Genomic DNA, 13,811 nt, shown 5'->3' with positions numbered 1-13,811 from the left:
CTTTATGCAATAATAATTTGAGCAAGTCACTTAATCATTTTAAGCCAATTTTTCTTCTCCTTGAAAATGCTTGGAAATACTTTCTTCACCTTCCCTTCAAAGTGGTTATCAAAGTAGTAACAGTTATAGGTGATGGTTTGCATACAACAGAAAACAGAAGTGAGAAATAAAGTGTTGGAATCGGAAGGAAAAAAGGTAATGAATCTTTATTATAAGTATTTGTTTTTAATTTAGCATTGATGAGAAAAGGCGGGTAAAGTAGGCCATGCCAAAGTTTCAGAATAGGAGGACTGAAAATATGGCCAGTAAAAGTTTTAAGCTATTCTATAAATAAAAGGATTCATTAGTATTTCCAGTCTCTATCTGCTGCAGGTAAGAAGCCAACTCCAACAGGAGGAAGAGTACCATAGCTCTGAGCAGGAAAGAATGAGGAATGAAATCTCTGACCTAACAGAAGAGCTTCATCAGAAGGAGATCACTATAGCAACTGTCATGAAGAAAGCGGCCCTTCTGGAAAAACAGTTAAAAATGGAATTAGAAATAAAAGAAAAAATGTTAGCAAAACAACAGGTATGCAAGCATGCAGAATAGCACCTGTCCAGGGCACACTCTTGCTCAGCGACAAGAGTAGCCTTCATTATCAACTAGTGAAAACATTGCATTTCTTGGTATTATTTCTGAGAGACTAGCTTTACAGAAATGCTTTGTGGTGTTATGTAAAACCTTTGAGATAACACAAAGGGTCACCAAAAAAAAAAAAAAAAAAAAGGACTAGGGAAATGACAATGCTAGACAATTTCATTAAATCTCATCTTTCCATTTTCTTATAACATATATTCTGATCACTGCCCACAGTACATTCTAATCAAATATTTCTTTCTATTTTTTCTGTATTTCTCTTCCATTAACATTTTTATCTTTAAAAAAAAAAAGTCTCTATTCCTGCTCTTCTTCAACACTTCCCATCCCTCCCTCCATTTCATGTATTTCTTTCAGGGTTTTTACAAATGGATGTTGAAACATGTTCATATTTACTGAACATGCACTCAGTGCACAGCATGGTGCATGGGGGAAGATAATAGCAATTGTAACATTCTCCGCTTAAAATACTAAAGTAACTTCTACATCCTTCCTTTCCTTCCTGCCTGCCTACTTATTTTTTACATTCCCTCCATCCCTCACTCATGATCAAATTGATGGCCTACTATTGAGAGCACAAGGGTTTATCTGCCTTTTTACCCCAAATCTAAAGGTTTTGAGAGCATCATTTAATAATTTTCTAGGCATATGAGGGTCACTTCACAAATAGCATGACTACTTAAATCGTGTGAATTATGAAAACAGAAAAATTTAGCCTTTGCTAAATTTTAGCAAAGGCTAAATTTTTATAATCCTTAAACCATGATTATTTGGTGCAAAACAGAGGAAAACAGTACAGATGGCATCCTCACTTTGGTTGTACCTGTATAGGGAGGATATTTTACAGGTGTTAACAGTGATCTGGGTAGTTGGACTATGAATCATTTTTATTTTCACCTTTCTACTTTTGTACATTTTCTAGGTTTTGTCAATGAGCATATAATTAGTAATTTACAAAAGTAAATTTAAGACAGGTGTTTTATACAGAAATGTGTCCTAAATAAAAGGACAGATATGATATCCAAGTCCTGCCAAGTAGAATAAATCAGGGAAAGATAAAATAGACAAAATGAAGTAGTCACTAAAAAAGATGGAATTTTGGCAGAAATATCAGAAATAACAAAATTAAACATGAAAGTTATGTATTGCCTATTGTAAAAATCAGGTGGTGAATAAATTTAATGGACAGTTATTCAAATATTTTTTAACATTTGCTTTTTCTGGTGACAATTTGCCTACAATAGGAAATAGAAATGAGAAATAGAATTTTGGAATTGGAGGACAAAAGTAAATGAATCATTATTGAAAGTATGTGTTTTTAGTTTAGCATTGATCAGAAAAAGACATAAACTGGTACCTGCCAAAGATAAGAGAACTAAATAAGAATACCTGATTGTTGTTGATCGTACCCAAGAAGTGTTTCCCTTCATTACACTTAGAAAATATTTGTATTCACAAAACAAAATTTTAATAGAATTATGAGTTTTTATTATGAATTTTACATTTGCCTTTTATCTGCTGATTTCAGGTCTCAGATATGAGATATAAAGCTGTCAGAACTGAAAACACACATCTAAAAGGAATGATGGGAGATTTAGACCCTGAACAATACATGGTAATATGCCAACATCATTCAATAAATTGAACAAAGAGATTACTTAATTGATCATGATTAACCCAGACATCATTTATTGAGTACTTGCTGTGTGTTAGACATGAAGGAGTTGGGCAGTAAATTATCTTGCACTTCAGTTGAGATTACCTTTATCCTCAGGCTAGAACATTGGAATGCCTAGTTTTCTCCCTCGTTCTTTGGTTGGATTAGGCTCAATTCTGATCGTTTCCCTCAAATATGCCAAGCATGCTATTTCCTTGCTTTTGTTCTTGCTGTTGCCTTTGAAATTCTATATTCTACATGGCCTGATTCAACTGCCAATATTCCCCTCAACGAAGCCACCCCTGAAACCCCAGTCAGAGTGAATGCCACATTTGGTTTGCATTTTTTCTGACTTGTTTTGTTACTTGTCACTTTCCCAGTGGATGACAAGCAGGGAACCATGTCTTATTGGTGTTTGTTTCACCAGTACCTCACATCTTCAGGCATAAAGAAAGTGTTCAATGAGCCTTGGTTGATTAAAAAGAGGGATAAATAAATTAATATTAACGATAAGGACTTCTGGTTTTAGCCAATGGCTCTATAGGTTTACACCAAGGAACTTAAACAGGCTCTGTGCATCTCATTTTAATTGTTTAATGTTAACAGTAGGAAGTTTATCTTTATATGAGAAGTTTTATTCATTGAATGACTTAAATAGCATTGTTACTTGTTTATCATTTATTGGCTCTGAGAAAATTCTAAAATAATTTTCTACCATATGAGGAATAGAAAGGATAAAAGAGGAATATGGTAATTACTTAATCAGGCCTGTTTCCTTAGCTATAAAATGAGGGAATTGAATTAGGCATTCTCCACTGGCCCTCCTTAAGCTAGGATACTATATTTCTGTGGTATTATGTACTTGTTCTCATAATGGTCCATATTATAGCATCAGAAGAGTACAAACATTCTGGAAGCATTCTGTCTTCTTCTTTGGGTGTGGTCAATGGATCCTGTGATTGGAGTACAGATGGATAAAAAGTAAGGCATATGTGATTTTCCCATTCGTTACATTAAAAAAAAAAACTGTGTGTCATCTATGATATTTTTATTTCTAAATGCTGAGCACACAATAAGTTAAATCAGATCCTGCCTCCATGAGTGCCTTTTTCACTCACAAAATGGTATTTGTATTTTTTTACATTTCAATCTGAATGTTTTTAAGGTGTATATTTGGGTCATCACAGCCCCCACTGAGCCTACTTCATCTGGCTCCTTAGGCCTTTGACTTTCTTTGTTCACTTTTTTTGGGTTTTTAAGAAATAGCAGACACAGAGATGTCTAAAGAAGCAGCTAATGATCCACAAGCTTATCCCAATCCCAGTTTGGACTCCGAAGATACCCAGTGCTAACAAATTAGTGTTTGTTGCGGCATTCTGTAACTTTTTCCTTGCATATACACACAATAAGGAGGAGATGGGTTGAATATTCTTTTACAGAAATAAATGTATAATATATACGTTATTCCCAAACTGCCTTTTGACAGTCCATGGACATCTCTACAAGTCAGTAGATAAACATCCTTTTATTTTTCCTAATTTTTTAGAAAAAAAAGGAATGTTCATATAAGATGTAATTTTTTATAAATGTAATCATAACTGACATAGGCCAGTTTTAGTGCCATCATTTTGTTGTTGCTGCTTTTTCACCCCTCCCTCTTTTCTCCAATCATATACCCACATTATACTGTGCCTCCAGATGATACATGTTAACTACTTGGTATGTATTATTTTTTACTTTTTCATATATATACATATAGTCATATAGTACCTATTTGGTGATTTTATCATCTTTTTCAAGTTGAATCATAATATATACTTGTTTCGTTCACTCAACTGTGTCTTTTGAAATCTTTCCAAGTCAACTGATTTAAGTCTATTTTATTTTTATAATAGCTTGATAATAATCCATGCTGTGTATCAAAATGTATTAAACTATTTTTATAGTTATTTCAGACACAGTTTATTCAACGCTGTTTCCAGGTTTGTGTAGGCACACTGTATGATCACATGATGAAATCAGCTAACGTCGCCTTTGTCAAAATGCATCCTCATTATTAAATAACACATGACTGTATATTGATTATAATTTTCTAAGTAGCCATACATTATATTGATATTTTATGTTGATCATATTGTATTTTCTATTGGTAGAAAAAAGACTGGAAAGATATAAATGTTAACAACAGTTATCACTGAGTGTTGGTAACATGGAATATTTATTTTGTTCTGAATATCTATATTTTCCATAAGGACATATATATGATTTTATGTGCCCATTTGTTAATACACACCCATGTTTTATTTTTATCAGATGAAAAATTCTTCTAGAATTGAAATGCATGTCATTTCTAGTTTCATTATTAATCAACACTAGAAGGTACATCCTATGAACACAAAAACTTGTAGTCTAGCTAATTTGTTCTATTAGGTTGGCGCAAAAGTAATTGCAGTTTTGCCATTGAACGTAATGGCAAAACTGCAATTACTTTTGCGCCAACCTAAATAGATACAGTGAGCAATAATGCATAGAGTAAAGCTTTTCTGTTTTGGAGCATAGGCAGTATTGTATATATTGCAACATCCAACAGTGGGGATGATGCAATGCATACATCATTGCAATGTGTTCCACGGCAGCTATCCCTGGGTATCTGCTTGTTATGAGGAGGTAAAGGGGTGGAAAGGAGCATTTAGAAAGTGAGCAAGAGTAGAGCCACATCACTCAGCTCAAAGAAAGGGACTTTCCAGCACACGTCTCCAAACAGAAAATATGCATTACTTATAAGGGATAGTTTATTCAATGATAGTTTATTTCATTCTCCAGAGTATGGACTTCAGTAACAGGGAACATTCAAGGCATACATCTATTAATAAACTGGAATATGAGAATGAAAGGCTCCGAAATGATCTTGCAAAACTTCATGTCAATGGAAAATCAACATGGACAAATCAAAACACCTCTGAAGAAACAGGAAGATATGCCTATCAAAGCCAAATAAAAGTGGAAAAAAATGAAGAGAGGTATGCTAGCTCTATTATATAATGGCGTAAGTTTAAAAACATGTAATTAAAATTTATTTTTAAAGAATTCAAATTATAACTTTTTATACTTTCTCTTCTGTGATTTAGAATTTATTTTATAATGATAATGCAGTAGTAGGCTAAATTGCTTTATAAGAAATTGTGTCAATAGCTTTCAAAATATACTAGTGAAATTGGTGGAGGGTTACAGTGGATTTTAGCTTGTTAGTCACTTCAGATCATTTTTGGAAGCTGAGGTGGTACAAAACATACAGATAAGTAATTTTACTTTTGATGTCATGGGAACAGAGAAAAGTAGATTTTAATATGTTAGGTATATTGTTCAAACAAAATAGAAAATACAGGAACATGTCACTTCTCACCTACCTTCAATAATAGATACACTTTCTTTTTTGTTTGTTTTTGTTTTTTGGGGTTTTTTTTCTTGTTTTTTTTTTTTTTTGTTGTTGTTGTTGTTGAGACAGAGTCTTGCTCTGTTGCTCAGACTGGAGTGCAATGGCACGATCCTGGCTCACCCCAACTTCTACCTCCCAGGTTTGAGTGATTCTTATGCCTCAACCTCCAGAGTAGCTGGGACTACCCCACCCCGGTGCCCACCACCCTGGCTGGCTAATTTTTGTATTTTTAGTAGAGGCAAGGTTTCACTATGTTGGCCAGGCTGGTCTCGAACTCCTGATCTCAAGTGATCCACCTGCCTCGGCCTCCCAAAGTAATGAGATTACTGATGTGAACTATCGCACCTGGCCAATAGATAGGCTTTCTACTGACATTCTAGCAGTGGCAACAAATTATTGGTCATTTTATAAGGAAGGAATCTATGGATGTATAAGAGGTTTTCTCCAAATGAAGAGAAGAGTATGGAAAACAATATCTGCTGTCCACATTATTCCCATGCCCTTTAAAAGGTCTTATTCAGGCTGGGCACAGTGGCTCAAGCCTGTAATCCCAGCACTTTGGGAGGCCGAGGCGGGTGGATCACGAGGTCAAGAGATCGAGACCATCCTGGTCAACATGGTGAAACCCCGTCTCTACTACAAATACAAAAAAATTAGCTGGGCATGGTGGCACGCACCTGTAATCCCAGCTATTCAGGAGGCTGAGGAAGGAGAATTACCTGAACCCAGGAGGTGGAGGTTGTGGTGAGCCGAGATCGCACCATTGCACTCCAGCCTGGGTAACAAGAGCAAAACTCTGTCTCAAAAAAAAAAAAAGGTCTTATTCAAATTAAAATATATCAACCATGAAAACAGGCTAATTTGTTCAACTTTAAAAAAATATTTATGGAGTCATAACTGTCTCTGAAGGCCTTTCACTATTTTCCCAAACTTGGAAAATACTGAACAAAATAAGCAACTTTCTTTTATACAGTATTTATCATAACCATTCATATGTAAACTTACATTGTGAGTGTCTAACTAGGGATATGCTATGTAGCACTCCCCAAACATATTTGATGTGAATTTTTTATTTCATAGTGCCAAGAAATGGTGGATTAGTAGATTCAGACCCAACTTCATTACAACATTTGCTCAGAAGCTCATACTTGGCATGAAAAATCATATATATTGTTTTCATAGAACAGAATTAATATTTACAGCCCCAGAAAATTTGCTTATCCTTTGTCACGCTTGATATTCTATCTGACAAACAAGGTTAATAATTGTAGGATTTTAGTGAGGATTATAGGAGAGAAAAACACATAAAACTTATAGTTCCATGAATGTTAGCCATTATTAAGAAAATTGTTAGTATCTGTAATAATATTAATATTTCTCCCACTACTTATGATACCTAAAAGTATATTTTGGCAAATAGACAAATGGCTGAATCTGACATAGCCTCAAAGATGTTTCTGTGAGGGAGAGGTGATGCCAGCCTCATCTTTTTAACTAAGCATACTCAGCTCTACAGTAATTTTTTAATATTAAAAAATATATGTTCAACATAAACCAGATGTTCAGCATTCTCATGGGTATAGTACATCTCCCTCCTACTTTCAGCAGTTCATCCATGTATATATTAGAAAGATATATTGTAACGCCATGCAAGAAAGAGTAAAACCATTCAAAAATACCATATTAATAACCTCTTTTTAGGTAGTTAAAGAACCGAATGAAGGAGGACTGGCTGTCACCCCTAAAAAAGCATCACGGTGGGGTACTGTGGTGGGATGTTGGTAGTGGCAGCAGCAGCAGGATAAAAGCAGTATAGGAAGGATGAAAGAGTTCACTGGGCATGGCCATGGACCAGTTAAATGTGTCCCTGTGAAGATCTGTCCAAAGAAGTGTAATCTTGATTTTGATGTAAGAATATATGTTCTAATATGGAATAAATAAGCTATACAGAGTACTCCCCTACTATATGAATTCATTCTCCATAGGTCAAATTATGACTCCCATGTACTGTATATAGTTGCCTCATTGCAAGAGAAAAGCAAGCCCATGAAGACATTATAAAGGGTCATCTGCGTATGTTAGTCACTGATCTGTATTGAGCATCTATTGGGAACAGAACACTATTTCCTATTCGTGCTAGTTGGGAATAACTTTGAAAACTTTAGATGGAGGTAGCAAATGTTGTTATTTAAACAAAAAGACAGTTACTCTGCCTTTTATTATTTTTAGAAAGTATTTTTACTGTTTGGATTGCCCCCTTTTTTCTCTTTGTCAGACAGTACAGAATGTGTTAAAAGTATCTAACAAAAACAAGACAGTAGGGGACACCAAAAGCAACATAAGAGGTAAAATGCTCAGCAGGAGATTATCTTAATAAGCAGTTAAGGCTACTATTCCTGCTGCAAAGCCTTGTGTCCTGCCAGTTTCATTTGTTGAAAATGTCATTAAATTTGTTTTAATGCCTTGTCTGATTTCAGTGTTCTCCAGTGACCTGGTTTTTAAAAGAAACAGCATTTCAAATGTTCTGAATAAATTATTACCATGTAAAACCTACTATGGGGCAGATTTGTTGAGATGCAAGGACACTGTGAACACACTAGTGAAGAACTGCAAAGCAGATATCTCTCTGTTAATGTTAGCAAGTGAAAATGAAATCATCTTTCCTTCCCTCACAGCACAGCTCAGTGAAGTGAAATAGTAAAAAAAAAAAAAATTATATATATATATATAATTGTGTGTATGTATATATATATATATATGTATATATTTGTTAGGCAAAAGTTAATCAAAAAATACAAATTATCTTTACATATCAGTGGCTAATGCAGTAAGGTCTTATTAAAGTATTGGAGGAAGGAAAAAGCTTTTAGGTAAAAGTATATGAACCAAATGTTCCACAAAATTTGAAGATCCATAGTCTAATTTTAAGGCAATTCTTGCTTTTAACTAAGGAACATTTGTATAATACATTCTTAAAATAACCTTTTATTCACTGAAGTAACTCAGTTTTGTTGTTGTTTTTCACTCCTGTTCAAAGTGATACATTTTTAATGCTCACTCACTTAAAATGTGAAGCATTTTAGGATATTCCAAAGAATTTGCTTTCCAATAAGACAATTACTTAGCACTTTCTTAAAAAATATGAGTGAGAGTAACTGCTTGTTCATAAAGGATTGCTCAGAATTTCATCACCACTAGGCTTGCTTTGCAAGAGCTCCTGAAAGAAGCACTAAACATAGAAAGGAACAACCAGTACCAGCCACTCCAAAAACATACCAAATGGTAAAGAACATCGACACAATGAAGAAACTGCATCAACTAACAGGCAAAAACAACCAGCTAGCATCAAAATGGCAGGATCAAATTCACACATAACAATATTTACCTTAAATACAAATGGGCTAAATGCCTCAATCAAAAGACACAGGCTGGCAAATTGGACAAAAAGTCAAAACTCATCAGTGTGCTGTATCCAGGAAACCCATCTCACATGCAAGGATACACATAAGCTCGAAATAAAGGGATGGAGGAAGATTTACCAAGCAAATCAAGAATAAAAAAAAGCAGGATTTGCACTCCTAGTCTCAGGTAAAATAGACTTTAAACCAACAAAGATCAAAAGAGACAAAGAAGGACATTACATAGTGGTAAAAGGATCAATGCAACTAGAAGAGGTGATGATCCTAAATATATATGCACCCAATACAGGAGCACCCAGATACATAAAGCAAGTTCTTAATGACTTACAAAGAGACTTAGACTCCCATACAATAATAGTGGGAGACTTTAACACTCCACTGTCAATGTTAGATCAACAAGACAGAAAATTAACAAGGCTATCCAGGACTTGAACTCAGATCTGGACCAAGTAAACCTAATAGACATCTACAGAACTCTCCACCCCAAATCCACAGAACATACATTCTTCTCATTACCACATCACACCTACTCTAAAATTGACCACATAATTGGAAGTAAATCACTCCTCAGCAAATGCAAAACAATGGAAATCAGAGCAAACGGTCTCTCAGACCACAGTGCAATTAAGTTATATCAGAATTCAGAAATTAAATCAGAACTGCACAGCTTCATGGAAACTGAACAACTGGTTCTTGAATGTTGACTGGATAAACAACAAAATGAAGGCAGAAATAAGGATGTTCTTCAAAACCAACGAGAATGAAGACATAGCATACCAGAATCTCTGGGACACATTTAAAGCAGTGTCTAGAGGGAAACATATAGCAATAAATGCCCACATGAGAAGCAAGGAAATATCTAAAATAGACACCCTATTGTCAAAATTGAAAGAGCTAGGGGAGCGAGGTCAAAAAAACCTCAAAACCTAGCAGAAGACAAGAAATAACTAAGATCAGAGCAGAACAGAAGGAGATAGAGACACAAAAAGCCCTTTGAAAAATCAATAAATCCAGGAGCTGGTTTTTGGAAAAATATCAACAAAATAGACCACAAGCCAGATTAGTAAAAAAGAAAAGAGAGAATAATCAAATAGATGCAATAAAAAACTATAAAGGGGATATCACCACAGATTCCACAGAAATACAAACCACCATCAGAGATTACTACAAACAATTCTATGCACATAAACCAGTAAACCTGGAAGAAATGGATAAATTCCTGGACACTTGCATCCTGCCAAACCTAAACCAGGAAGAAGTCGAAACCCTGAATAGACCAATAACAAGGGCTGAAGTTGAGGCAGCAATTAATAGCCTACCCTCCAAAAAAAGTCCAGGTCCAGATGGGTTCACAGCCAAATTCTACCAGACATACAAAGAGGAGCTGGTACCACTCCTTCTGAAAATGCTCCAAACAATCCAAAAAGAGGGAATCCTTCCCAAATCATTTTATGGGACCAACATCATCCTGATACCAAAACCCAGCAGAAACTCAACAAGAAAAGAAAACTTCAGGCCAATAGCCATGATGAACATAGATGCAAAAATCTTCAATAAAATACTGGCAAACCGATTGCAACAGCATATCAAAAAGCTTATCCATCACGATCAAGTAGGCTTCATCCCAGGGATGCAAGGCTGGTTCAACATACGCAAGTCTATAAACATAATTCACCACATAAACAGAACCAAAGACAAGACCACATGATTATCTCAGTAGATGCAGAGATGGCCCTCGACAAAATTCAACAGCCTTTATGCTAAAAACTCTCAATAAACTAGGTATTGATGTAATGTATCTCAAAATAATAAAAACTATGACAAATCTACAGCCAATATCACACTGAATGGGCAAAAACTGGAAGCATTCCTTTTGAAAATTGGCACTAGACAAAGGTGCCCTCTCTCACCACTCCTATTCAACATAGTATTCGAAGCTCTAGCCAGGGCATTCAGGCAAGAAAAAGAAATAAAGAGTATTCAATTAGGAAAAGAGGAAGTCAAATTGTCTTTTATTTGCAGATGACATGATTGTATATTTAGAAGACTCCATCATCTCAACCCAAAATCTCCTTAAGATGATAAGTAACTTGAGTAAAGTCTCAGGATACAAAATCAATGTGCAGAAATCACAGGCATTCCTATACACCAATAACAGACAGAGATCCAAGTCATGAGTGAACTCCCATTCACAATTACTACAAAGATAATAAAATACCTAGGAATACAACTAACAAAGGATATAAAGGACCTCTTCAAGGAGAACTATAAACCACTGCTCAACCAAATGAGAGAGGACACAAACAAATGGAGAAACATTCCATGCTCATGGTTAGGAAGAATCAATATTGTGAAAATGGTCATACTGCCCAAAGTAATTTATAGATTCAATGCTATCCCCATCAAGCTACCAATGACCTCCTTCACAGAACTGGAGAAAACCACCTTAAACTTCATATGGAACCAAAAGAGAGCCCACATAGTCAAGTCAATTCTAAGCAAAAAGAACAAAGCTGGAGGTATCACACTACCTGACTTCAAACTATACTACAAGGCTACAGTAATCAAAACAGCATGGTACTAGTACCAAAACAGAGATATAGAACAGAACAGAGGCCTTGGAGGCAATGCCACACATCTACAACCATCCGATCTTTGACACATGTCACAAAAACAAGCAATGGGGAAAGGATTCCCTGTTTAATAAATGGTGTTGGGAAAACTGGCTAGCAGTGTACAGAAAGCAGAAACTGGACCCCTTCCTGACACCTTACACTAAAATTAACTCCAGATGGATTAAAGACTTAAACATAAGAGCTAACACCATAAAAACCCTAGAAGAAATTCTAGGCAAACCCATTCAGGACATAGGCATAGGCAGGGACTTCATGACTAAAACACCAAAAGTATTGGCAACAAAAGCCACAATAGACAAATGGGGACTAATTAAACTCCAGAGCTTCTGCACAGCAAAAGAAACAATCATTAGAGTGAATCAGCAACCAACAGAATGGGAAAAAATTTTTGCAATCTACCCATCTGACAAAGGGCTGATATCCAGGATCTACAAAGAACTAAAACAGATTTACAAGAAAAAAACAAGCCCATTCAAAAGTGGGCGAAGGATATGAACAGACACTTTACGAAAGAAGACTTATATGAAGCCAACATACATATGAAAAAATGCTCATCATCACTGGTCATTAGAGAAATGCAAATCAAAACTACATTGAGATACGATCTTATGCCAGTTAGAATGGCGATCATTAAAATATCTGGAGACAACAGATGCTGGAGAGGATGTGGAGAAATAGGAACACTTTTACACTGTTGGTAGGAGTGTAAATTAGTTCAGCCACTGTGGAAGACAGTGTGGTGCTTCCTCAAGGACCTAGAAATAGAAATTCCATGTGACCCAGCAATGCCATTACTGGGTATACATCCAAAGGATTATAAATCGTTCTATTATAAGGACACATGCACACGAATGTTCATTGCAGCACTGTTTACAATAGCAAAGACTTGGAACCAACCCAAATGTCCATTGATGATAGACTGAACAGGGAAAATGTGGCACATATACACCATGGAATACTATGTAGCCATAAAAAAGGATGAGTTCGTGTCCTTTGTAGGGACATGGATGAACCTGGAAACCATCATTCTCAGCAAAGTGACACAAGAACAGAAAATGGAACACTGCATGTTCTCACTCATAGGTGGGTGCTGAACAATGAGAACACATGGACAGAAGGAGGGGGGCATCACACACTGAGGTCTGTTGGGGAGAACTAGGGGAGGGACTGTGGGGGGTGGGGAGTTGGTCAAGGATGACATGGGGAGAAATGCCAGATATAGGTGATGGGGAGGAAGGCAGCAAACCACATTGCCATGTATGTACCTATGCAACAATCTTGCATGCTCTTCACATGTACCCGAAAACCTAAAACTTAATAATATATATATATATATATATATATATATATATATATAATGAGTGAGACGTGATTGAATTTGGTGTGAATGTTTTAAATATTGTTTTTAAAAGTTCAAGTTTTGAATTTTCAGGATAATGTACAAGCTAATTTGAAGTAGTGGTATCCAGAGCTATTAATATGTAACTAATTTTAATGACAAATCAATTTTGTAAGAAATGGAGTTTTATCTCTATATAACACACATACTTAAAAATAAATTTATGGCTTTAAGAGTTGTATCCTGTACTAGACAGATTTTAGCAGTCAGAAACAATCATTAAAACAGCTTCAAGTCTAGCTAATAAATTAAGAGTTTCTAATACTAAAAAACCACAGTCAGCAGGTTTGCAATAACCACTCACAAGATCTCTTGGCAAGGAATGAATAGCCATCTGGAAGCCTAAAGTAAGTTGAGAATGTTTGTACCATGGTTTTGCTCAATAAAGGAGCAAAACATAGGTTCACAGTTCTAGACCAGGAAACAATGAGCAGTTCATGGAATAGGGAGTTTATTGGAGTGCTGGAAGGTGAGGCTAGAAAAAGGTAAATTAGCATGGTTTGTGAAGGAATCTTGCTCTATGCTAAGGACATTATTCTTCAGCCAAGGGGAATATTAATGAGGGACAGGACTGGATGTACATGTCCAACAATCCTGAAAATTTTGAAGAGTTGACTCAGGTCTC

General features: G+C 35.6%; 2 protein-coding genes across 9 annotated transcripts in view; one reads left to right on the top strand and one right to left on the bottom strand.

Annotated features, from left to right (window-relative positions):
• The window catches only part of LOC103796120 (uncharacterized), a 127,081-nt gene that overhangs the window by 7,369 nt on the left and 105,901 nt on the right, over window positions 1–13,811 (bottom strand). The gene's annotated exons all lie outside the window — the stretch shown is intronic.
• Window positions 1–13,811, top strand: part of DEUP1 (deuterosome assembly protein 1) — a 134,713-nt gene that overhangs the window by 67,984 nt on the left and 52,918 nt on the right. For 7 of the 8 annotated variants that reach the window (XM_035265259.3, XM_017977695.4, XM_035265260.3 and 4 more), the window contains 3 exons: window positions 373–570; window positions 2,168–2,254; window positions 5,120–5,316. In XM_035265259.3, the coding sequence (XP_035121150.1) occupies window positions 373–570; window positions 2,168–2,254; window positions 5,120–5,316 (482 nt within the window). Of the gene's footprint in view, window positions 1–372; window positions 571–2,167; window positions 2,255–3,185; window positions 3,278–5,119; window positions 5,317–13,811 lie in introns of all 8 variants that reach the window. The other variant, XR_013523165.1, reaches the window with a different exon arrangement.

The sequence above is a fragment of the Callithrix jacchus genome, chromosome 10 (assembly GCF_049354715.1).
Source record: "Callithrix jacchus isolate 240 chromosome 10, calJac240_pri, whole genome shotgun sequence".
NCBI lineage: Eukaryota > Metazoa > Chordata > Mammalia > Primates > Cebidae > Callithrix > Callithrix jacchus.
This window is presented reverse-complemented; position numbering and strand designations above follow the sequence as displayed.